Raw genomic sequence first — 27,403 nt, forward strand, 5'->3', positions numbered from 1 at the left:
GAAAAATCTTGAAAATAATCTCAAAAGTTGGGGGGGTCGTCTTATACGCCGGGTCGTCTTATACGCCGGAAAATACGGTAAGTAAGTGATGAATCAGTGAGACATGGGAAAAGCTACTCATCTGACCTCTTGTATAAAGATGTAGGAGAATTCTAGGTCATGTAACTCATCAACTGTGGTGGTACAGTGGTTAAAATGCAGTATTGCAGACTAATTCTGCCAACTGCCAGCAGTTCGATTCTTACCGGTTCAAGGTTAACTCAGCTTTCTATCCGTCCGAGGTCAGTAAAAGGAAGACCCAGATTGTTGGGGGCAATTAAGCTGACTTTGTAATAATGCCACTTGGGGTGTGTGTGAAAGCCCTAATAAGCAGGCATATGCATAGAATGAAGGCTACTGCTAAGCTTGTAAGCCGCCCTGAGTCTTCAGAGAAGGGCGGGATATAAATGGAATTAAAAAAAAATAAAAAAAAATAAAATATACTGACCCTGTAAATCACTTAGAGAAGACTATAAATCACTGTGAAGCAGTATATAACTCTGTTGCTGTTCCTATCATGTTCCAAGCAGGCAACCCTTCATTAGTGTCATCTTCAGCATATTGATCCTTAGTCAGCTAAATACTTATAATATAATATTTCCATCACCTCTACCCATATAACCCATATGGATAGAAATAGATTTTGGAAATACAATATATGCATGGTGTCTGTGTGAGAAAATAACAAAGAGATGTTGGGGAGACTGGATTATAGTAATTTATGCATTGGTCTGGAAAGGGCTGGGCTGGGTGAGCTGACTGGCTCACTGACTTGCTGGCTGGATAGACGGGATCAAGACTTCAAAAAACTTGGCAGCCACTGTCAGATTATTTCTTCAGTTTAGAAAGAAATTAAATGAAGTATGCCATCCTAAACAAAAGTAATAGAAAATGTAGAGTTTTGAACCAAGTGACCACGTCAATTTAAATAGTTAAGTATTTTTTCATCAGATGGCCTAAAACACATAAAAGTAAAATATTCCTTGAGGCCTCCCAACTTTGGTAATAACATGGAAATGTTCGTGTAGGTTTCTTGGAAAACATATGAAAGTCATTTCATTTATTTAGCAAATTTATATAGCTGAGCATCTTACTAAATTTGATTTTAGTGAGCATACAACCCTCAACCATTAAACACAATATAACAACTGTTAAAACAAGTCAACATAAGTAAGAAACATAAGAAAATAATAGTTAAGCACAATACAACCCTGTCACAGGCTCCCTAGGAGATCCCCAAGCTTGTTGGAACAGCTACATTTTCAGGGCTTTCCAGATGGCTAATAGGGATATCAATCAATCAGAATACAACTGGAAGGGACCTTGGAGGTCTTCTAGTCCAATCCCCTAATCAAGTAGGAGATTCTATACCTTTTCAGATAGGTGGCTGTCCAGTCTTTTCTTAAAAAACCTCCAGTGACTAACCTTACTCAGGGGAGGGGGGAGGATATTATAGAGGTCAGGAGCCATAGTCAACAAAACATTTTTCTGGACCAACAACATATCTCTCCTTCTGGACCTGATGGAATGGGTATATATAACCAGGAAGAAGCGGTCTCTCAAGTAACCTTGTTCCTGGAAGTAGACTGGCAGCCAATGCAGTTAAACACTGCCTCTTCAAAAATATTAGTTATTTTTATCCTTCCTATCATTATCACTTGTTATAAATAACCCAAGGTAGTGGACACATAAAATACTCCTTTCTCCATCTACTTTCCCCTACTTTCCCCAATTGTAAGGTGAATTGGGCTGAGAGAGGGTGACAGGCCCAAAGTTACCCAGCTGGCTTTCGTGCCTGTGGGATCCGAACTGTGAGTTTCCTGGCTTACAGCCTGGTGCCTTAACCACTAGACCAAACTGCCATATCCTACAATTTGGTAAAGCTTCCAATATCAGCAGCAGAAGCAACAACGACAACAAAAAGAGAGCAAGAAGATTATTTTCACAACACAGTGCAGGATCTTTGAGCATTCAAGGATCAAAAATACAAGCAGCAAGAAATCTTTACCACACATAAAAGCCGGCGAGACAGACATAAGATTTAAATCTTGGGATATTACATATTTTAGACAGGAGTGGTAGATTCTAATCTTCTTTGTTATTAAGGCAATAAACACATTGTCCTGACTGTTCTGTTACTAGCTCCTGCAGCTTCATCTTTGGCACTCTATACACAGCTAAATTATCTCATTACTACTCGATTCCAAGTTCAGTCTCAGATCTTTAATAAGGATATAGGAATTACATTACAGATGAGTTTATCACAGAGACAAATGATCCACAGAAATTAAAAAAGAAATACCAGCAATTCTTAAAGTTTACTGAATATAGAAATGCTTATTCAAGCATGTATGGTTGCTTGGTTATAAAATACTATTGCCAGAGAATGTCACAAATATTAACACAAACTTTTATTTTAAATCTTTAATATATTGAAAGTGCAAAGAACCAGAAATGGCTTCAGTTTTATGCAGTTCATTTATACAGTGGCAACCCCCCAAATGGATTGTTGTGGTAAATTCAAATTTTATTTTATTTTTTATTTTTATTTTAATCCCATTTATATCCCGCCCTTCTCCGAAGACTCAGGGCAGCTTACAAGCTTAGCAGTAGCCTTCATTCTATGTATATGCCTGCTTATTAGGGCTTTTGGGGCCCCCCAAGCGGCATTATTACAAAGTCAGCTTATTGCCCCCAACAATCTGGGTCCTCATGTAAATCTAAATTGTTTCAGGGTACAAATAATTATTAGGAGTACCTTTTGTCATTCCCAAAAGATAGAAAAGTGAATCTGTGATTACAAGCTAAAGAGATTATATTGTACTGTTGTGTTTGAAACAGCTATTAGCATAGGAGAACTGATTGTCATTATCAAAATGAGAAGTAAATTGAAATATAAGAACAAAAAACCCTAGGTATTTAAGGGCATTTGTATTACATCCTCCTTAGCTAGTCTTTTGTCCCTTAGCTGAACCTCCCTTAAGACTGGAAGATTATTGCAGTTTCCTTTCATTCAAAACCAAGAATCTTGTAACTGAAGGAACTGCACCGATATCAACAGAGAGGAGCTGTTAATAAATCAAGCATTTCATTCATAGTATTTCACCTTGTGTTACTTTTTCTCTCCCCCAAGACAATTCATAAAAAATTCATGTCCTGTTTGACTGAGAGCAAATAACATGGACTTCAGCCCAGCTTACATACAAGACCGATAAATGTCAGATACGATGTTTTAACAAAAGGTTCATATTGTGTTTAAATAATTCTTCTGCTCTTTCCTTTGGGATGTTATTCATACAAACAGGTGAAAAAAGTGTAACTAATGGAAAATGCTTAGCATTACTTCATCAGAATTCTTTACGTTTTAGTATTACCACAAAATGCCTTTTTTATGACTGAAGAGTGGTTTGCCAATGAAAACATTAGTACAGGATTCAGATTTGTTCCTGCAATAATCACAGTAAGTTTTAAAAGAGAATCACAGTCATTTATAGAAGCACTGCAATGAGTTTAAAGTTCAACTCAGCTGTATATTCAGCTGATGGACAGATCTTACACTTGGTTACCCATCTGTAAAATGGAAAGTGGTTTGGCTTCACAGAGTACAAATATATGAGGCAATAATGTATTCTGTATATTATGAAGGACACTGTAATGACAAGGCATAATTCTGAGTTCTGAGAAGACACAGCCATGTTTGCCAATGTCAGCAAACATTTTACCGGTCTACTATAGAGAGCGTCCTCTCGTATGGTATTGTGGTTTGGTATGCTGGTCTGACAGCCGCGGACAGGAAAGTATTACAGAGGGTAGTGAGCACAGCACAAGACATTGTGGGCTGTTCCCTAACACCACTGGATGCCATCGCCAGGGCTTGTTGCCTTGGAAGAGTGAGGAAGATTCTCAGGGATGACTCACACCCTGGACGGTATCTCTTTACTCTCCTACCATCCGGTGGGAGATATAGGAATATAGCCAGCCGTACCAACAGGCTGAAAAATAGCTTTTATCCGTGGGCTGTTAGGCTTTTAAATGGGACATAATCTCTGTGAACTTATGCAGAATTGACTTGGGAGGCCGGTGTGTGGTGTAGTTGGTTCACATGGTGTGGTAGGATGGAGGGTTTGTTGTCACTGTGTGTTGTGGGGAGACAGCACGGGGGGAGGCTCAGCTAATCTCAATGTACACATGTTATATTTTGACAATAAAGGTTTTTTATTTATTTATTTATTTATTTATTTATTTATTTATTTATTTATTTATTTATTTATTTATTATTTATTATTTATAAAGGCCTATGTGATTTGTAGACAACATAACCTCTTTTTAGGCAAAGGAAAGATGGAATGAAACCGACATTCATCCATAAAATTCACTATTTTCCTTGGCACCTCACTACATCTTATCTTAACCAAATGTAAGGACAGAATTAGACAGAGAGATAAATATCCACTGTAGATTCCATTTATATCAAAATATAAACATGTGGCATCATAAACAAAATCTATCCTTATGTAAAGTAGTTGAATCTCAACTTAAAAGTATTTAGGTCACATATTTTGCATCCAAACCCTTGGTGTGTGTGTGTTTTTTTATTTCTTCTCCATAATCTACTGTGGATGTTGACATTATAGAAATTATATATGTAGAATTAAACTGCTTTAAATTAAATAAATATGGGGGTTTCTACTGTAGAATGCTCACAAAACAATAAATATATTATGAAACATTTCAGAAATGCTGTTTAGTTGAAAGTGACTTTATCACTTTCTCTGTTCTTTATAAAGCAGAAAAATATCCAGTTTTATTAGTGTTATAACTTACAGTGAACTGCAAGTCACGACATCACTTTGTTGTGTTTTTCATTATAAACTAATAGTATTAGGTGTTCAAGGATTTGCGTAAAATTAATTATTTAATACAAATTCAGTTTTTTACTTTTATCTCCCAGATTAATTTTTTTAATTTTGAAAGGTACTCTGGATTTTTAACTGCAAAACTACATATAATAGCTTTTGCTTTGTTTTATCCATATCTGTCTTGTGAGATTGCTATCCAAATAAAGACATTTATTTGACTTCTAAATGGATGGTATGTTAAATTTTAAACATACAATAACAAAAAAAAAACCCAAATTTATAACCATTTAATTACTTAACAACAGCTAAAACTCATTATTTAAATTTCAATTTAAGTTGAGAAGTGGAGGTAAAACCCTTACTAGAACTTGCAAGGTTGTTAGTGATCTGAAAGTTATTGTCATCTAATACAAAGATATAGAGGAATGCAGGGATAATCTTGACAAAGGCAGGAGAACCTTTTAGGGTAATAAAGTCACTTCTGAGAAAAGTAATAGTGTAAGAAATAAACTCAAAATAGTCTTGCTTTGATTCTGTTTGATATAAGAAGAAACAAATGCAAACTCTTGAGGCTAACATTGCATTACTATACCCTATAACAATAAAGTGTACAGGTAATATTTGTTTCTTGACTTGTTCTACTTTAAAAGGTTCCATAGTTCATTTGTCAACTTGGAATAAGTCTGAATTTGTTTAACCATGTCTTCTTGAATACTAGATAATTGCATAATGTTTATTTTCCAACTTACTATCAGGACTGCAATGTTTATTATTTACTCATTTGTTTGTTTGTTTATATTGAATTTAATACTTTCACCCATCTCATAACAAAATGTTTAAATAAATAAATATAAATATATAATAAACATCGCAGTCCTGGCAGGAAATGGGATAATAAACATTATGCAATATTTTATTATTTTATTACCATTTATTCCTTCCATGATCATGCTTATTTGTTATAATAGCATAGCAGAATATAGATATAATGACAATAAAACACTAATAATACAAATAAGATAACAACACCAATGAACAACACCATATGCACGTAAAAATCTGGATGACCACTAGAAAGGCAATAAGCCTTTCAGTCATCCAGGTTTCCATTGTATTTAATATAGCACCATGCAAAACAACATAATGATCCAAATTAGCATGCAGATTAACTGGCAAAATCTCATTCATGACAACATGTAGGCATTTGCCCATTTTTGGCAGGAATAAATATCCATAGAAATAGTTAAGGAAGTTTTGCTTATCTGTGTAAATGAATCCATGCATTTTGTTATGCTGTGATGCAGCAAACTTTATTATTACTGTATATAAATTTAAATGTTCAAAGTGAATAATTATAGAATTTAATGGAAATAGTTATACTGGGAACATTTTCTTTTATTTTGGTTTAAGGTGAACACAAAGCATGTTGTAACTTTTGGCTTTAACAGCAATGCCTGCAGCAAGAAAAGATACTGCAATTAAGCTGTCAAAATCTAAACTATTAACTGGCTTTCAAGTCTCCTCTAATTATTGTTGTTTTAATAAAATAAAAAACCTTTTTGAATGACTCACTTATTTGCCAAAAGCAGAGTGCATTATATTGGATAGTTCAACCTTGTGAAATTTTCTTTATTTCTTTCATTCTTAAATACATTTAAGAAATAGCTATAAATCTATTTCAGCCTTCCCTAATTTAATGCCCTCCAGAAAACATCATTTCTGAATTTTATATTAGCATTTCACAGGGTTTACCCTGTTCTTCACAGTGTGGACCTTAAAAAAAATACTCTTTAGGGATTGGAGGTATTAGAATGATCCTTCTAAAATCTATATGACATTATTAACTCAATATATAAGAGAAAATGACCATGAAGACTTTGAAGATAATATGGAATAAATCTAACTTTATAAGCTTCAAAAACAGATTTTCTGAAGATATGGATGAAATAAGTGATCATCATAAGGATTACTAAAAAGTGGCTGATCCACATTTAACAAGTGCAACTTCTTCACAGTTCTTAGAAAAAGAATTATTGGCTACAAACTTTAAAAATGATCAGGGTTAGTTGTTTCCAATTCTAGAGAGCATCACATAAAATATTTATGAATATTTTATTCATACAAATGTATTTCTTCCTTCAGAGACAATTTACTAAAGAAAACCATACATTTCTGCCAAATATATTTTTTTTATCTCTTGAAAACAGATCAAGTGCCTTTTCTCTTTCTGAAAAGTGACAAGAGACTGATTGCCACTGTCAATACAATAACTGAAAACTGATCGGTATTCAGTTATTGCAGGGGTGTCAAACTCAATTTCATTGAGGGCCGCATCAGCATTGCGGTTGCCCTCAGGGGGCCGGTTGGGCGTGGCCTACTGGGGGGCGTGGCCTACTGGATGGGCATGGCCAGCTCTACATCGTTCGCATCAAGGGTGCCTATGGGGGCCTGGGCAGGAGTGGGACAGATCTGAGGGTCTCTGGCAGGAGGAGGGTCTCTGGGCCAGGGCCAGGGCCAAGGCCTCACTGTTTCCAGGATGGCTTCGCGGGCCGCATGAAATCACTTCGTGGGCCGGATCCGGCCCCCGGGCCTTGTGTTTGACATGTCTGAGTTATTGTATTGAGTTATCAGTTAAGTTCTGAAAAATAGTTGTGTTCCAACCATGCCTTCCAAATGCTTTAAACTACACTTTCCAGAATTGTCAGCTGGAAATTTAGGAAATGTAATGTATCTGGGGAGTGCCAGGTTGGAGAAAGTTTTCCCCTACAAAAACATGATTGCTTTGATGATTCATGTATGAAAAATTTACTTTTAAGCATGGAAATTCTACATATATTTAGATGTTTTAAAACAAATACAATATAAAACAAGGAACATTAGTCTTTAAAAAAAATAAGCATCACAATAAAGTTTCTAGAGATAATAAAACAACAGATATTCTTGGACTTGCCCATTATCCTTGCCAAGTAAAAAATGCATCTTGGCAACTAACATTAGGAGCTAATGCTATAAAACCTAGATTTAGATTTTATGAAGCAGAATCTGTTTAGAATTTTATGGTACAGGAAACATTGATAAACATTTTTATTTCCAAAGGCTGTGAAGTCCTATTGACAAAAACTCTTACTTGATATAACTTGAATAATTTTTCAGTACATTAACATAAATTCATTATGGTTATGTTAGTAATAATAATTTATATGACACAGTTGTGCTTTTGTTTAAAAGACATTAATCTGAAATCTGCAAGAAAAAAATCTATTTTTGTCAAACACATTTCAAAGAAACCCTAAAATGCTACAAATCCTACAAAGTTTAATAATAGAAAACATGGAGTTAACATTTGTAAAACAGATTTTTGTTTTGGGCCATTATTGTCAGTATCCAGAAAGAATGCTTGTCACATTTATTGCCCTTCACAAAGATCACACAAAACTCTTTATTTTTTAGATCATAAATTTGTAATTTGTTTCCAGGTATAGCTGTGAAGACATCAGATTTTTGTTTTCATGGAAATAGGAAAGATAAACTTATCATGGCCCTTTTATGTATAAAGCAGATTTCCCCTTATACACATAAAAGATAGTATGTGCAATGAAGATATGAAATAGGCTATATTTTGTTTTAGATGTATCAACCTTCACATAGTCAAGATTTAATAAACTGAAATTCCTTCAGCTTATTTCAAGCCAGTTACACATGTAATTGTCATACCATAAAGGTAAAGATAAAGGTTCCCCCACACATGTGCTAGTCGTTTCCGACTCTAGGGGCCAATGCTCATCTCCGTTTCAAAGCCGAAGAGCCAACGCTTGTCTGAGGATGTCTCCGTGGTCATGTGGCTGGCATGACTAGACACCGAAGGTGCACGGGACACTGTTACCTTCCCACCGTAGTGGTCCCTATTTTTCTACTTGCATTTTTACGTGCTTTCGAACTGCTAGGTTGGCAGAAGCTGGGACGAATAACAGGTGCTCACTCTGTTATGCGGCACTCGGGATTCAACCCGCCAAACTGCCAACCTTCTGATCAACAAGCTCAGCGTCCTAACCCACTGAGCCACCGCGTCCCTCTATGTCATACCATAGAGCCAACTTAATAACTTAGACATTAGCATTTACTGGGGTTCTTTGTCAAATGTTTCACTGAAGTCATGATATATTATTTGTGACACAATCTGCTAGAAAAATCTCAGTCAAAAGAATGAGATTACATTACTCTGGCAAGAATTGTTCATGACACAGTCATACTGATTTTTGGTAATTATTGCATTGTTTACAATGTATCTACAGATCAGTTTCTAAATACTTGTTCTAGGATCATCACAGGTTAATCTGTAGTTTTCTGTATCTTCCTTTCCCCCCCTCTTCCTCCCCCCTTTTTTTAAAAAAATAGGATCAATATTTGCTCTCCCCCAATCATCTGAAATTTACCTTTTCTACAGATTGAAGAGATGATTGTAATAAAAACCTCAGCCAAGCTTCAGCACTATGTAATTTCACTGCACTAAAGATAACTGGGCTGCAGAACCTGTATCAATAGACTTATCACTTGCTGGTGTTTTATGCCTTGTTGAAGATAGGAGAAAGAAGCATAATGTCTTCACTGATCAACAAATCTGTCTTGAAATCAAAATGATTCTTGCACTCAGTCCATTACTGATATCTCCATTTGTATTCTTTTGGATAGATGAAAAGAAATGAAGTGAAGATAGATCTTATTTTCACCTATACTTATTTAACTTCACTGTTGTCCAGACTCTTGTCATGAATGATGGCAGTTTCTATAGCAGATAGGGATTTTGAAAGATTTATTTTACTGTTATGCTTATTCCTGTTCCCAGTTGTTCCCTTTTCAGTTTATTTTTGAATTTCCATTACTTTCATATATATTTTTATTTCTTTTGCAAATATATATTTTTCCAATCATTAATAAATAATCTCTTCAATTTGACAGTCTTATTTTCTTGAGTTATGTCTTAAAAATATGCCTTGTTTTAAATAGTTTCTTTTCTTTTTACTATAAGATTATTAATAAAATGGTTGTATATTATCTTTCTTCCTTTGTCCTTGGAAACAATGTTAGATTATTCTCTCCCGGGACTCTACTAATAACCATGTCTATGTATTATTAAAATATTAGACATGCCACACATCCCTACAATTTTGATCCTGGGCTGAATACTGAGACTGAGCATGGGCCAAGCAGAGATGTGCTCACTGATTACTGAGAATTACTGAGAGCTTTGGGAATGTTGCCAAAGTTGTTTTAAAAAGCAGCTACTATGGTGAAAAGACAAAAAAATGCAGCTTGAAGTGTCTCTGATGAATTGTGTTTCATGTTCCCTGAAGGGAAAGCATTGGAGCAAACAACCACCCAGATTAATGCCAGACAATTAATCTACTTTCTGTGCTCACCACAGAGTATTTGGGGTGTCACCTGCATGCTTTTTGAAAAAGTACTGCCCCCAAATGAAATAACAATTTGAAATGATAGTAATGTCATTCTTAATATCTACTTCTGGAAATTTCAGCTTTGTCACAGTTCTTCAATTTAATAACAGTTAATATGTCAACAACATTATGCTCTTTTCAATTAATATAAATAAAAGATGCCTATAGTTTCCGATTATTATGATGATTTTTTTCATGGAATGTATTTTCTTTTTAGTGGGATGCTATAACAGAAATGGATGAATATAATCGTCCTATCCACACATACCAGGTATGTAATGTTATGGAACCCAACCAAAACAACTGGCTTCGTACAAATTGGATCTCACGTGATGCTGCCCAGAAAATTTATGTGGAAATGAAATTTACACTGAGGGACTGCAACAGCATTCCATGGGTGTTGGGGACGTGCAAAGAAACATTCAACCTTTACTATCTGGAATCAGATGAATCCCATGGAATTAAATTCAAGCCAAACCAATACAACAAAATTGATACTATTGCAGCTGATGAAAGTTTTACTCAGATGGATTTGGGAGATCGCATCCTGAAACTGAATACAGAAGTTCGTGAAGTGGGACCAATAAACCGAAAAGGATTTTTTCTTGCCTTTCAAGATATTGGGGCATGCATTGCTTTGGTTTCTGTCCGTGTTTACTACAAAAAGTGTCCTTTCACTGTTCGGAACTTGGCTATGTTTCCTGACACCATTCCAAGGGTTGATTCTTCTTCTTTAGTGGAAGTACGAGGTTCTTGTGTGAAGAGTGCTGAAGAACGGGACACTCCAAAGTTATATTGTGGAGCTGATGGGGATTGGCTAGTTCCTCTAGGACGATGCATATGCAGTGTTGGTTATGAAGAAGTGGATGGTTCATGCCATGGTAAGACAATTGTTTTAATTAAATTCCAAGGCAAGTTTTGAACTATACTCAACTAGATGGGTTATAGTCCAGCTTTTAAGTGAATTTCATTTCTCAATAGAAAATGCATTAGATTTATTATTCATTTAATTGGTGGATGAAGCTCATATATTGAAAACAAGTATATCATGATGAAAGCTTCATTTACACAAAAATGTTCTACTCATAAAAAAATAAGTAAAATGGAATTGTTCATTGTTATTTGCTTTTAAGAAGAGTAAACAATTTCTTGTGTGCATACTAAGCAATTACAAGTATAATATAAGTTGGTATATTGTTCAAATACATAGTAGCTTTGTTGTCCTGGCATTTTGCTAGCTAAAAACACTTAAAGAGTGACATGTTGTAGAGGTTTATTTAATTTCAAAACAATATAGAAATGAGAAATACTATAATAGGGGGCAAGTATTGCATATTGGAAAAAGCATACATTTATGAGAAAAAGATCCAAGTATTTTACCTGGATAAATTACATGGAGAACAAATAGATGTCACATAAAAGTTATTTGCTAGGGGGAGATCAGGTAGAAAATATTTTGCTCATTAGAATTTATTAAATTATAGTGATTAGAGTCATGGACAATTTTTTTTTCAAATCAGGCTATAATATTTAATTTTGTCAATGAGTGTGTGTGTGTGTGTATGTGCGTGTGTGTGTGTGTGTGTGTATATATATATATATATATATATATATATATATATATATATATATATATATATATATATATATATATATATGTATATGTATATATATATATATATATATATATATATATATATATATATATATGTATATATATATATATATATATATATATATATATATATATATATATATGTATATATATATATCCTCTTAATAGAATAAAAGAAATTGATTTTATTAATGGATGAAAATATTTGTTCATATTTGTATAAAGACTGGGATTGTTTAAATTACATAGAATAACATAATTTAATTCTGCAGTTATGAAAAACTTACACTGAATTAAATTTATGCTGGTGATTAGATATATTAGCTACTTGGATGCTTGTTTTTATCCAAATGCAGAAAGGCTGCATGGAACTAGATAATCTAAAAGCTTCAATGTATGATGAACATATCAGAATTTAAGCAAGATGCAATTGACATTTCCAGATTAAACAATTTATGAATCCTTTACAAACTAAGCTTATTTGTACTCTTCAGGTTGTAAAATTTGCTGATAGCTGGTCTTTGATCAACTAAATATTTATATATTTTTATTTAAATTTAAATTACTGAAGATGAAGATTTTCAGAAGACTATTTAAAAAATAGTGGCATCTCAATCAAATCTATTTAAAATAAAATGCAACAGAAGAAAGGACATGATTAAATGATATTGAAATAAAATTAAATTATATGGTTTCTGTGGCCTCCAATCATTTGTCCCAAATAACTGTTTCATTTTGATTCTGTGTACAAAACATTGCATAATGTCAGCTTTTGTGGCTTTTATCTATTTAATATGGCTACTATAAGTTCGAAATTCTGAAATTAATGTAATAGTTGAATAAAATAATAATGGTGTCTGATTATTATGCACGTATTTTAATCTGAAAATGCAAAATGTTGATTATAATATAACTTCCTAACTGGGCAAGTTAGCAATATTTTTTAACAGCCTAGACATGGTGTCCCAAATATGGTCATCTGCTTTTGCAGTAATTGCAGGATAGATTTATTCTCTGAAAGTTTCCTATTAATTCTTGTGAAGCTCTATAATAGCTTCCTCCTCCTCCTCCTCCTCCTCCTCCTTCTTCCTCTCTCTCTCTCTCTCTCTCTCTCTCTCTCTCTCTCTCTCTCTCTCTCTCTCTGTGATCAATGTTGCTGCTGAACAAGCAGTATCTAGATAGGAGCATAATAAACTGCAGGAGTACCTAAAAGCATGTTTATTTAAGTGTTTTTATTTAATTGCTTAAGGAGTGGGAAATTAATGTTTAAACAGCCTATGTTTTCAAATCACTGCTTTATTATATCCTCACTTTTTCAGTGGAGTATTATTTTCTCAGTTTGACACTGTAGGAATAAGAGACTTTATAAATTTTCATACATCTCTTCATCTTTGAATTATTATTTTAGCACCGTGCTTCACATACCATACATTTGTATCTATGTAGGTATGAATAATTCTAAGGAAAGCTGCAGCATTAAGAGCTCTAAAATTGATCTTCTCTCCACAAACTATACTATAAAACTTAACAGTAACAGGGAGCAGCAGAAATCTTCTGGTTCAGTTGCCGTACCGTTTACAGTATTTGCTGTGCTACATGACAGTCTGGAAATTCAGTCTGCAAGCTATAAAAATATGCAGTAAAAGAACATGAGCACTGGTGGGTCAGTAGTAAAAGAGTTTACCGTGTAATTTTGTTCTCTCTATGTCTCTGTATACATGAGTAAAACAGAAAAATTACATGCTTTTTACTAATCCTAGAATGAATCAGTGTTATGATTCTCTCTTAATCTTAAGAGATGCCTCACCAAATTGCTAATTTAGAATTTTCTTAAAGCCACACTGTATCATTGATAAAAGGGAACTCTGCTTTGTTCTTTTTATTCCACAACGTGTTAGCTAAACAATTCTTTAACCTTTTTGCAGATCCACTGGTAAAATATAATACTTTTCATCTGAGGAATGGATCCTTTGATCCATAATAATTAATGCAGTGAATGAACAGTATCTGAATTAAATCTTCTCTTGAGAAAGCAGAAATCTTTTGACAATTAATTTGCATTACCTACCAAGATACTAGTATTAATATTTCAGTTTGTGAAACCAAATTAAGTAGATCGGATACCACCCTTCTTTCTATCTTCAACTCCCATCCCCATTCCAATGAATTTGCTTTCCTAATTTTCCTTCCCAGAGCCTATCACCTGAAACAGTATAGGATTATTATGCTAGCCTTTAAAGGTAATAAAGATTTGTTTTAATTTCTATCTGTTTTTAATCATGTTTCATGCCTGACACAATTTGTTTTAGGCTTCAAACAAGTACCACGCTGATGATCCACTGCTAAAATCTCGAAACCACAGTATTGAACTCACCTAACATACTATTTGGGACAGAAAGTGTTTGTGTGTATATATGTGTGGGTGTGTGATTGTGTAAGCAACTAACTTGTCTTCCTTCCTGAATGTTGTTAAGTGATTCTTATGAGGAAAACAATAATATTCTTAAGCAAAGCTTAACGGCTTAGCCAAACCTGATGTCTGCCTATGTTATTTTTATGAGAACAATTCAGTACCATCACAGGGACTTTTATTCAGCTTCCCAATCTATTTTCAATTGAAATTTCTGGTAGTTGTAAAATCTTTTCAAAATTAATGATCATTAAAGTACTAAGCAATATATATGACCTCAAAGTGTAAGATATCTTGTCATCTTGTTTTGTTGTTGGAAAGTAACTCTTGTCTCTGTAGCAGTTACTATGTGGTGATCTCACTATAACACTACACTACATCTGTGCAGTCCTTTACCTTTGGTAATAAAATGGTGCTTTGAACACCCATGGCGACTTGTCTGAAATTTTTGTGCAGCCCCAGGAAAAGCCTCAGTTGCATTAAGGGATTGACAACAAGTGAAATATTCTTACAAACATACGCAATTTTGAATCAAATATGATGAACTTCACAGTTCTTGCATATACTAGCAAAAATAAAGCTTTCAATCCCTCTTTCTATTTCTATTTATCTTTCTCCTTCGTTTGCATTTCTCTTTAAAAAAGATGAAAGATGAATCAGGAGCTCAGTTTCTAAGAAAAGTGTCTCCATTTAAAATACTGCTGCAGCACCAGCTTAATTACAGTTGCTGAGTTCAAATGATCTGAAACATATTTCATATTACAGCACTTTTGCTCAAATTACTTCAAAAGGAAATTGTAGTTCCTACTCATCATTTGAAGTTAGCTATAAGAAAGATAATGATTAGGTTAAAGACCATTTTATTCATCAGGCAAATGATATGAATGCAGTCCCACAAGTCTTATCTCCCCTTATTTTCTGTAAAATGAAGTATATGCAGTAAATGCTGTGCCTAAGAGCAGCTCATCAGTACTGGAAAGACATTTTTCCTGAAATTTAGGACCTGTAAGTGACATAAAAGAGTCTCTAATTTGGTTTCTTTTTTCAGCAGTATTTAAATTTGAGTATTTAGGCTTCCCTATTGCATTTAAAGTCATAGCTTCATTTTGAATATCAGGTATTTTAAACTATTTGCATTAGACCAGTGATGGGTAACCTATCACATGTGTTCCAAAGGGGTGACACAGGAGTGTTCACCAACATCAAATCACAGTTCTCCAAAGTATGGTCTGCTCTTGTGTAATTTATAAAGACTGTGGTAGAATGGGGTGTGCTTGCAGGTGGCCTCTGAACCCTCCAAAAGTTGCATAAGACAGCTATGCTTTATGTGGTTTTCAGAGGTTGCAGAGGCCATAGAATAGCATTCTCCAAAGCTGCTTCAAGAATGAAAACCTTGTGTGCTCCAAAGAAGCTCAGGTTAGCTGCAGACATCAGTCAACAGAAAGAGACCACCACCTTAAGATAAGAGGTGCATGGCAGATCCTGGGGAGGGGATCTTGCTGTTCCCCAATGTTCACTCACTGTGAGCGGCTGCAGTAATGTTAGGGCTCAAGTCAAGGCCCAGACCTTGGTCACTACTCCCCAAGTACTGCTCTTCATGCTGTTCAGGGTGGCCTAGATGGGGAGTGGTGGTAGATAGATAATTGTTTTTCTTTTGTTTGTTGAGGGGGTTGCATGTCAATAGAGTCAGATAGGTATTTTTTAAAAAAATTGACATGTCAAGCCCAAAAACATCATTAGGTTAATTGTAGATTAATCATACTAGTAGATTAATTGTACTAGTAGATTACTTAGTAACTGAAGGTTACTAACCTTTGTAAGAAAGGCAATCCATTATGATGGTTTACCTAAGTGCTGCAAGAATTGTTCAGTGATAAAAAAGAAGTTCTACCACAAGGCTTGTAATGCTGCAAAATAAATAGGTGGAAAGTGGTCTTTACTGGATTACCCCCAAGCAGTGTCTCTACTACTACAAATTCCAGGGTGAATAGTTTTAAGGAGACATGCTGAGATACGAAGCAGCACAATTAAAGTCTCTTGCAATATAATCAATATAATTAAACACAGGTACAAACCCAGCAATGAGAATGGGAAAATGTCCATATTTCTCCAACTGAGTTGTTTCAAAAGAAAAATATCCAAGAGCATCAGTAAAATAATTTGTACTCTTTGATCGAAAGATCAGATAGAAGAATTTCCTTCTTCAGGCCATTGTGACAGATTTGCAAGACAATTTTTTATAAAATAATTGATATTCCTCGACAATTAAATTCTATATTACAAAAATTAATTAAATAATTAGATTATCATATTGCAAAATCATATGACATTATTTGGAGGCATAATATTCTGGAGAAGTTGTTAGGGTTCTTTGCCATTCCTAGATTTTGCAGGCTGAATCCATGTTTCCTTCCAAGATTCCCTCAGACGGTTGGGGTCAGATGAAATGCTGAATTCAGCAGCTGGTTAATGCTGAAAGCACTGAATCAGTGCTTTCAAGCAGATGATGATGCCCTTTATCTGAAAAAAAAACACCTGTTAATTGAGCAGTACAGGTAGCTCTCAACCTATGACCAAAATTAGGACTGCAACTTTCATAGCTAAGCAATGTGGTTGTTACATGAGTTGCATCTGATTTTACAACCTTTTATATTTCAGTCACCATGGTCATTAAATGAACCCAGCTTCCCCCATTTACTCTGCTTGTCTTGAGCCAGGTGGGAAGTTTGCAAATGGCAATCACATTAGAATTTGCAACTGTCATAAATAAATGCCAGTTGCCATGCACCCAAATTGTAATGACATGACTGCAATAGACATAAGTGCAAGGAGCAATCACAAATCACTTTTTTTCATCACATTCATAACTTTGAACAGTCACTAAATAAATGTCATAAATCAAGGACGACCTGTATTAGATAACACCTTTCCAGTTTCCCTTTTCTAAGGGAAAGTGTTTGGAAAACAACTAACTAACCTATGTGTGGGATGGAAATGCCATTGTGATGCAGTCTCCCTTGTGATGACTTTTCTTGGTCTTTTGACAGTACAGATGCTGTATTTTATTCCTATTAGCCCTTTCTCAGCTACGTAGTGACTTTGGGTAATCAAGAAAGCTTCAAGCCCTTACTTACTTCAGACTTCAGACAGTTACTAAAACACAAAATTTACAATTATTTAGCTATGATAAATTATTTAGCAAAATAAATTTGCCTTTGTGAAAGGTAAAACAGAATAAACAGATAAAATTAAGTTTTTTCCTAGTAAACTCTTTTGATAATGTAAAATATATTTCTGCATTTCAGTCAGTCCAAAAGCCTATGAGCGTCACACATAGAGAAGTGGCAGAACAGTCTTCAATAACCATAAACAATGGTTATTGATTTTCTAAGCTGGAGAAAAGATTTTTTAAAAATCCGTGAATTCTATAATTAAAGTGATACTAATATATTTTGAATATTTTGTTTATCTCTTGAAAAATACCCAGAACTTTTTCTAATGGAAATTTTCTATGGAAATTGAAAGATTAGAAACTAATTCTTCCATTCTTGTAAGATTTAATAATGTAATAAAATATTTCAAAACTATGGATTTCAGAAGTTTTATTCTTTGACATATTTGCAATTTTTTTAAAGTTATATAAAAACATTTACCAGGTAAAGTCAATACTCATATATCAAAAACATATATGCAAATTTTGAATCTTAAATTATCATTCATGCTGGTAGCATTGGTATGCCATTAAAGTATCATTTATTTCAATATTGTGTACTTAATTTCCAGTTTTGCTGCAATGATTTTTTTTATACATGTTTATTGATTTACAAAAAACATAATAAAGTGATAGACTAGACATCTGAAATGTTTTTCACTACTATGAAATTGAAAATTGGTTGCTTACAATCAGTACAGTGGTACCCTGGTACTCAACTGCTTTGAAACTCATTGAATTTGGTACTCAATGCATTTTGACATGAAAATGTTGTCCCAGCACTCCTTGTTTGTTTGGTACTCAATGTTCAAGCCAGAACTTGTCAGTGTCAGCTGCCTTGTGACTCATTACATTATTCCTTGTGGGGAAAAAATGTTTGGTACTCATCATTTTTGGTATGATGGAATCAATTAACGATGACTACCAAAGTACCACTATATATGACAGAAAGAAGCCATACATAAGAATAAATGGAATACTTAGTGAATGTATAAACATTGAGCAAGGTGTAATGGAAGGATGTGTTAAAAAAAATCTTTGTTTAATGCATTAATAGTATATGTGTAAAAAACCCTTTTGTTGACATTAGATGTGAGTTGGGTTTTTTTAAAAAAAAATAAGTTTTATTAATTTTCTAATTTTACATCCAAAATATTTATGAAGTGATGTGGTGATTGGATAATCAAAAGTCCAATAACAAAATCTTTTTGTACATAGGTCAGGATAGATCAACAAAATTTCCCTCTCCAATTCCCTTAATCATAATATCAAAATCAAATTAATACATTTCTGGTTGTGACAGAGTCAATTAGAACAATTACCAATACATTTTCACAGATACTTATCCACGTCCTGTTTTTAAGTTTTATCTAATTTCAATACAGTGCTCCAAATTAGCCTATGGTATCTAAGAAACTTAATTTTCGGGTAACCCACATTTCCCCTATTTCATTATATAGTAGTTATCATATCTCAAATACATACATTGTTCATTTAAGTGCATTCTTGTTATATTTCAAAAACATATTCTATCATCTTTGTAATTATCAATAATTAGCAAGGTATCATTTGTTGTGTCATTCCAAGTTCTATAATATAATTCAAAGTTATGCTCTAGTATCTAATTTTCATTCCTTTAAAAATCTAGGTCCTAAATATAAAATCAGTTTATATCTTTTAACAGTTCCCCTTAGCCCATTAAAGGCAATTTTAAGCTTTATTATTACAAATCCCAACATTAAAAAAACCCATTTTTAAATCTAACTTTAGGTTTCTTTTTGTGCCAGGGAGGCTTCCATATCATTGCCTTTAACTTCTCAAATGTGTCTCCCTTTCTTCCTACACATGTTGTTTGAATCCAGAGAGACCATCCAGTTGTCAATTTTTCAAAGAGAGTGACCCCTTTACAGTCATTAAATTGTCATTGTAATAAATCAGGTCTCCATGTTTGGCATAGTATAGTTGTCATTAATTCAGTCTGGTCTTCTTCTTTCAGTCCCCTCTGGTTTAGGTAAGAGGTCATGTCCGGTGTTATAGTTTTTGTTTGGTTGGTTAGATTCTTTTATATATATATATACAAGTTTTATTGATTTTTTAATATTTACATATACATGTATTTGTGAAGCAATATGGTGGTTGGGTAGTCAAAATAACAAATAACAAGTTGTAAATAGTTAAGGTTACATCAACAGGGATTTCCTCTCTGATTCCCTTAGTTATCACGTAGTCAAAATAGTCAAGTTAATACACTTCTAGTTTTACCTAGTTAATTAACAAAATTTTCAATGTATTTTCACTAATACATATCAATATCCTGTTTTAAAATTTTATCTAATTGAAATAGAATATTCTAGAATAGCCTATAGTATACAAAAGAAAGGTTAATTTTTGGGTAACCCACAATTCCTTATTTCAATAAAGAATAATTCTTTTGTCTACAAAACTTACATTGTTCGTTACAAAACATTCTTATGTTTTACCATTAATGTCTAGTTTTCATCTGAACAAATCACCAATTATTAGAAGTATATTTTTTATCTTAACCGTTCAACAATTATTAAAATACTATCTTTTATATATAAAATTCTAGATTCTATAATATAGTTCAAAAGTAACAACTAATATATTCTATAAGTCATCTTAACCATACATCAATTGTTAAAATACTATCTTTTGATATATCATTCCAAATTCTATAATATAGTTCAGAATTATATTCTAAGAGCCTACTTTTGTTTTCCCTTACAGATCTAAAAGCTAAATGTAGAATCAGTTATATTTTTAGAGATTCCCCTTAATCCATTGAAAGGTATTTTTATACTCTATCTTTAGGAATCCCAAAAAAGAAACAAGTTCAGTTTTTTAAATCTAACTCTTGCCTTCCTTTTGTGCCAATCAGGCTTCCCTCTTGGCATCTTTAAATTCTCAAATGTATCTTCCTTTCTTCCTATAGCCCTTATTTGAATCCAGGGAATATATCTAAATATCAATTTTGCAAGGGAAATGTCCCCTTTGTAGCCATTGTAGTTTTGCTTTGATAATTCAGTTTTTGATGATTGGTGTAATATAGTTGTCATTAGATCAGTCAAGTCTTTTTGTTCTTCCAATTCTATCTGGGTTAGGTAGAAAGTAGTAGCTGGTGTTATGGTTGTCATTTGATTAGTTGAATTCTCAATATAGTGTATTTGAAGGCCTTTAGTGTCTTCACTCTTAGTATTGCTTTCTTCAGGTGCTGTTGCTTTTTGAGTTGTAAGTTTTGTAGTTGCCATTAAAGTTTGGACTTTAAGGTTTTCTGTAGGTTGCTTTTGTTGTTCTTTGACATCTCCTATTTTAGTGTTAGTTTCCACTTCTTCTATTTGGTTTTGGGTTATCTTTTCCTCATTTAAAGTCAGAATTTGATTTGGTGGCTTTGAGTTGTCAGATTTTTCTTGCAGTTTGGCTTTAATTTGCTCTGTCATTGCCAAAATCATGTCCAGAATCAGTTTATAGTCAAGTGTTGGGATATATTCATCCATTTCATTATTGTTTGCAGCTAAATCTTCCATGGAAGCTATTTTAATAAGAATCAAGGATTATCCACCTCCAAAAGAGTTGTTTTCAGTGCCAGGTGTCCCCACACTTATCTTTAAAAATAATGTCAAGGACAGCTCTGTTATTCAGTCAGCTCTCACAACAGAGAAAAGAAATTTAGTTGCTGTACCACGTTTCGCCACAAGATGTCAACAATAAAATATAAAATGCAATGTAAAAACTTTCTTCCCCCCCCCCCAAATTAATATAGAACTTTTGTAACATTAGTCCATTTTTTCCTTAATTCACAGCTTAGAGAGAAAATAAGATAGTGGATCCCGAGCAAAAAATAGGAGCTTTTTAGTAAATACAGATGAAATTGCTTAGATTCTTTGCTGAATTAATTAAATTTCTTTTAAAGCTTTAAGGCTTAAAGATTTGTTCCCAGAGTAGATATTCGCCATTTTTTCAAAAGATGGGGAAATAAATTTTCAGGAAAGTCCCACAAGAAGATGGTTAAGGGAAAAGGAAAGATAAAGGCTCACCCAGGTCCTCCAGATTGCTTCTTAGTGCTGGGTAGTGCTTTTGGCTTTTGGCAAGGAGAGGCTTAGTGATCGGCCATCTTTATGGCCAGTCTCTTCTTCTTTGGGCCAAAGGAGATTGTCCTGGATTCAAGCGGAGGGCTGCCGCCCTTCCATGATCGCAGGGAAGTCGTCCTCTTGGTAATCACCCCTCCAGGGTGATTTTTTACCCTTTTCAGGGTCCTCCAAAAAAGAAAGAAATGGATGGCAGGAAGTGGACTGTTCCTGTGCATCCGGAAGCGCCGCACATGCGAACCGGCGTTTGGTTGGTTAGATTCTTAATGTACGGTATTTAAAGGCCTTTAGTATTGCTTTCTTCAGCTTATGTTGTTTGTTGAATTGTAGATTTTATAGTTGAAATCAAAGTTTGGGCATTAAGGCTCTCAGTAAATTGTACTTGTTGTTCTTTAAAGTCCCCTATTTTGTTGTTGATTTCCTCCTCTTCTGTTATTTTTTGGATTGTCAGTTCATCGATTGAAGTCAGAGTCTCATTTAGTGGATTTATGCTGTCAGATTTGTCTTTAAGTCTGGCTTTCATTTGTTCAGTCATTGCCAAAATTGTATCAAGTATATGTTTATAGTCAAGTGGTGGATTATAATCCTCCATTTCTTTGATGTTTACAGATAGGCCTTTAGTGGAGGCTATGAGTCAGTGAATGTCCACTTCCACTATTCCTAAAGGTTGTTTTTGGTGCCAGGTGTTCCTAATTCTTATCTTTAGAGATAATGTCAAGGACACATCTGTTATAGCCAGATCTCACAATAAAAAAGGTTTACTTGCTATACCAGATTTCGCCACAAGATGTCCTCAATAGCATGTAGAATCTTTTTCCAGACTAATATGAGGCTTTTATCCAATTAGTCCACTTTTTAGCAATAAATAGGGTAGAAGGTCCCCACAGAGATAAGAACATTTTAGTAGCTCCAAATAGGGTACAAATAGAGTTGTTTAATTATTTAGCTATTTGGTTTCTTTTGAGGCTTTAAGATTTTAGTTCCCCAGGTAAGCAGTCGCCGATCTTTCAAGAGAGGGGCAGAAGACTTTCAAAAGACTCCCACAGGGAAGTAATTAGGGAAGTAAGAAAGGTAAGGTGATTTGGGTGAGCCCAAATCCTCCAGATTGCTTCGTTTTGCTTGATGGTGATTTTGGCTTTCGGCAGGGAGCGGCTTAGTGATCGGCCATGTTGATGGCCGATCTCTTCTTCTTTGGGTCAGAGGAGCTGCTCTGGATCAAACGGAGGGCTGCCACCCTTCTGCAATCACAAGGAGGGCCTCCTCTTGGTGGTCGCCCCTCCAGGGTGACCTTTGACCCTTTTCAGTGTCCTCCAAAGAAGATAGATCAGAAGGCAGGGAGAAGCTTCTTCCCGCACGTCCATTGGTGCCACGCGCACAGACCGGAAGCCCCGATGTGAGTTGGTTTTATGCAAATGATGTATTGTTGGCTATGAACCCAAACTATTTGCAATGAATGTTAGATACGCTGTATGATTGGACAAGAAATATAAATGTTATATTAATATAGCAAAGTTCAAAAATATTGTATTAAACAGGAAATGGATAGAGGGGAAAAGAAGGAAGGATTTCCCATGCTAACATCTTCCTACAAAGAAGCTCTATGGAGAAGCTGGCAGGAAGTTGGAAGTTGCTCCTACTCTCACTGATTTTTTTTCCCGAGCCCAGGGTCATTTTGTTTCTTGATTAGGTAAGGAAGTATATTTGAAAATATGATCCAAGAGGTCATAGGTTGTCTAATATTCATTAAAGCTTAGAAAAATAGTTACAGAAATTTTAAGACATGCAATTGCAGATAGCATGGTAGTTCATAGTAAGTGATTTGTTGAAAGAATGAACGTTTGTTAAAAGTAGCAAAAATGACAATTTATAACAAAGTGTTTTTTGCTGCTTAGTTATATGGAAGTGAGAGATAGATATGTCAAGAGAAATATGAAAGTAATTTATATGCAGTGAAATGGATTATTTGAGAAGTGTGAAAACAAGATACTTTATAGGATTTATTACTATTATTAACAGTTTAATGTCTGTTCAGGGCAAATTGGTAGAAATAGTAATCAAAGACAAAAGCAGCACATGAAGACAAATCGAGCTTGAGATAATAACAGATTCTGCAGAAATAAATCTAGCCTCACCAAACTGTCTGGGTTTTATTGAGATATTAACAGACTCATGAAAGGAAGTACCCTAGTCTTGGATTTTTCAAAAAGTCTTTGACCACGTTTATCAAAGACTCTTAAACCTAGGGTCATGGGGTAAGAGAACCTGTCTTTTTTATATTGTTGCATAGTTACATTGCTTCTGGAATATTTCTTTAACTAAGTGAATGATCAACCAAAGAGAAAACATTTAATTTAAGTGAGTATAAAATGATGGATATAGAGGAAAAGTGCTAACTTCACATGTACATAGAAGGAGGCGGAACAGTCTGTACATGAACCAAGAAAAAATATTTGGGCAAAAACAGGAATTTATGTGAAGATGTTGTTTCAGGAAGCAGTGCAAACCAATGTCCTGCAATCAGTTTAAGTTCCACCCAGCCGAACAAGTGATTAGCTAAGACTTGAGACAGGAATACTATCAATTCAGGTTAGGGCTTGGAAGATGATAATTTATTGGCTCAAAATACAATTCTTCCCAGCTGAACTGACTCCTCTACTTCTAATAAATACCTCTGGCTCACTCTGGGAGCAGATGGAAGAGCATAAGTGGGATTCATATGGGTTCACCGTTCTTAATATCATTAGGTTCTGATGAAGATAAGCAATTGATTTTTCAAAGAACAAGGATGTGGAGTTGCAGATTGAAGTTAACAAGCATGATAGAATTTGAATAAACAGGGGCATATGGGAACCAGTAAATTATTTGCTCAATATAACTTTCCCTAAGCTCAGAATCATTTTCTTTAATTTATTTCCTTTTTTTTTTTGAACCTAGGCCCAACTTTCTCCCATTTGCATTTCTTTCTTTATGTTGAGGTATCATAAAATTCCTATAGCTAATATATCTGCCCACTGGTTATGAGAAAGGTGACACCATTTCACATATATTATTATGTTGTAAATTTTTAGGGACATTAGGTCAATCTACATTTTGCCCCTAATAAATTTCCCAGGAGTCCAGGTAAATTTTCTCTGAATCTTATTCTTCAGGCTCTAAAATTTAAATTTTGTATTGCTGCAATGAAAGGAAGACAAAATTGGTAACATAATCACCTTTGCTTAAATACTACTTCTGGTTTGATATTAGGGATATATACCGTATATACTTGAGTATAAGCCGAATTTTTCAGCCCACTTTTTGGGCTGAAAAATTCCACTTCGGCTTATACTCCAGTCAACAAAAAAAACTTACCGAGGACTTGTGCGCGGCCGAGGCTTTGGTGCATCCGGGATCGCGCGCACCTCTCCCAAGCCACCGCCGTCCGGAGACCTGCCGAAGTTTGGGGAGGTTTGGGGAGGTGCGCGCGCACCTCCCCAAACCTCCCCAAACGTCGGCAGGTTTCCGGACGTCCGCGCCCTGCCTGCCTGCTTCTTTCCGCAGCGGAAAGAAGCAGGCAGGCAGGGTGGTGAGGAACGGAGACCTGCCGACGTTTGGGGAGGTTTGGGCGCCTCCCCAAACGTCGCCGGGTCTCCGTTCCTCCGCGCCCTGCCTGCCTGCTTCTTTCCGCTGCGGAAAGAAGCAGGCAGGCAGGGCGCGGAGGAACGGAGACCTGCCGACGTTTGGGGAGGTTTGGGTGCCTCCCCAAACCTCCCCAAACGTCGCCGGGTCTCCGTTCCTCCGCGCCCTACCTGCCTGCTTCTTTCCGCTGCGGAAAGAAGCAGGCAGGCAGGGCGCGGAGGAACGGAGACCTGCCGACGTTTGGGGAGGCGCCCAAACCTCCCCAAACGTCGCCGGGTCTCCGTTCCTCTGCGCCCTGCCTGCCTGCTTCTTTCCGCTGTGGAAAGAAGCAGGCAGGCAGGGCGCAGAGGAACGGAGACCCGGCGACGTTTGGGGAGGTTTGGGGAGGCGCCCAAACCTCCCCAAACGTCGGCAGGTCTCCGTACCTCCGTGCCATGCCTGCCTGCTTCTTTCCGCAGCGGAAAGAAGCAGGCAGGCAGGGCACGGAGGAACGGAGACCCGGCGATGTTTGGGGAGGCGCCCAAACCTCCCCAAACGTCGGCAGGTCTCCGTTCCTCCGCGCCCTGCCTGCCTGCTTCTTTCCACTGTGGAAAGAAGCAGGCAGGCAGGGCGCAGAGGAACGGAGACCCGGCGACGTTTGGGGAGGTTTGGGGAGGCGCCCAAACCTCCCCAAACGTCGGCAGGTCTCCGTTCCTCCGCGCCCTGCCTGCCTGCTTCTTTCCGCAGCGGAAAGAAGCAGGCAGGCAGGGCGCAGAGGAACGGAGACCCGGCGACGTTTGGGGAGGTTTGGGGAGGCGCCCAAACCTCCCCAAACTTCGGCAGGTCTCCGGACGGTGGCGGCTTGGGAGAGGTGCGCGCGATCCTGGAAGCACCGAAGCAAGTCCTCGGTAAGCTCCGGGCGGTCACTTGCTTCGCGTCTCCTGAGGGAAGGGGGGGCGACTGGAGTGGGCGTGTTTCCTCGCCTGCTGGGCGCCGCGATTTGCCCGGGGAACGCGCGGGCCCCGAATGGCAGCGTGGAGCAAGGAAGCGGACAGCCAGGGCTTCCCCGAGAGCCGCGGCCACACAGGGTATTCCTGTGTATTCAGGCTTGCAAAATGGCGGATCGAGCCTCTGCTGGCGGCAGAGGCTTGCAGAACGGCGGATCGGCTTATACTCGAGTCAACAACTTTTTCCAGTTTTTGGGGGTGAAATTGGGGGTCTCGGCTTATACTCGAGTCGGCTTATACTCAAGTATATACGGTAGTTTATTTTAGATTTATTATTTTAGATTTACCAGGATAACATATTAATATAGTAATAGAGAAATACTTTATTATTATGGATTTTTTTGTTAGTTGCTGGTATATTATTGCATCTATTTGCTGCACACTTTATGGGTTTTTTTTAAATTTTGCTGGTAATTGACCAAATAAATAATATTTATTGATTCTTGTTAGGACTACAAAAGATAGGTCAACAAAAGCAACAACCATGAAAAGGAAAGATAAACCATAAAAAGGAAAAATAAAACTGCTAACCCATAGATATAGTGCATCCACATTTGGAATATTTTTTATAGTTGTGGATATCACATTTGAAAAAGGATCTGCTAAAAGCCTAAATGCAAAAGCACAGACTTGAACATCATCCTTGTGAAAAAATGCTGAAACATTTGGAAGTTTAATTTGGAAGAAAAGTGGTGGTACATGATCAAAGATAAAATACTATTAATGATATGAAAAAAGTTGATATGAAAATATGTGCACCCCTGCAAGTTATTTAGATACTTATAGAGTTTTGCTTTGATATGCCCTCCTAACATAGGTTATTTTTAATATTTAATAGTTGGGTGATTTTTATTACTCTTAATGCTTGTAAGCTACCCATAAATGAGTGGTAGAAATAAAAAACTACTAATTAAAATATTTTTTAAAATATGCTCATTCTTAGCTGATTATCTAAATTTGGATATAATGCTTTTCCTAAGGATTAGCATAGTAACATATTTATACCATAATGCCATCTCTGGAACCATCTTTCCCTGTTTTTCAACCCTTTCTCTTGAGATTTTCAAACCATCATATATGCTGGAGTCTCCAAAGTCAAGATCAGT

General features: G+C 35.7%; 1 protein-coding gene across 1 annotated transcript in view; it reads left to right on the forward strand.

The window, feature by feature from the left end:
• EPHA6 (EPH receptor A6) overlaps window positions 1–27,403 on the forward strand; it is a gene marked incomplete at both ends in the record, with an annotated part of 480,657 nt that overhangs the window by 134,066 nt on the left and 319,188 nt on the right. Inside the window, one exon of the mRNA XM_081326348.1 lies at window positions 10,569–11,232. Coding sequence (XP_081182474.1) covers window positions 10,569–11,232 — 664 coding nt within the window. The remainder of the gene's footprint in view (window positions 1–10,568; window positions 11,233–27,403) is intronic.

This window comes from Vipera berus (assembly GCF_964194415.1).
Source record: "Vipera berus genome assembly, chromosome: 4".
NCBI classification, from domain to species: Eukaryota; Metazoa; Chordata; class Lepidosauria; order Squamata; family Viperidae; genus Vipera; species Vipera berus.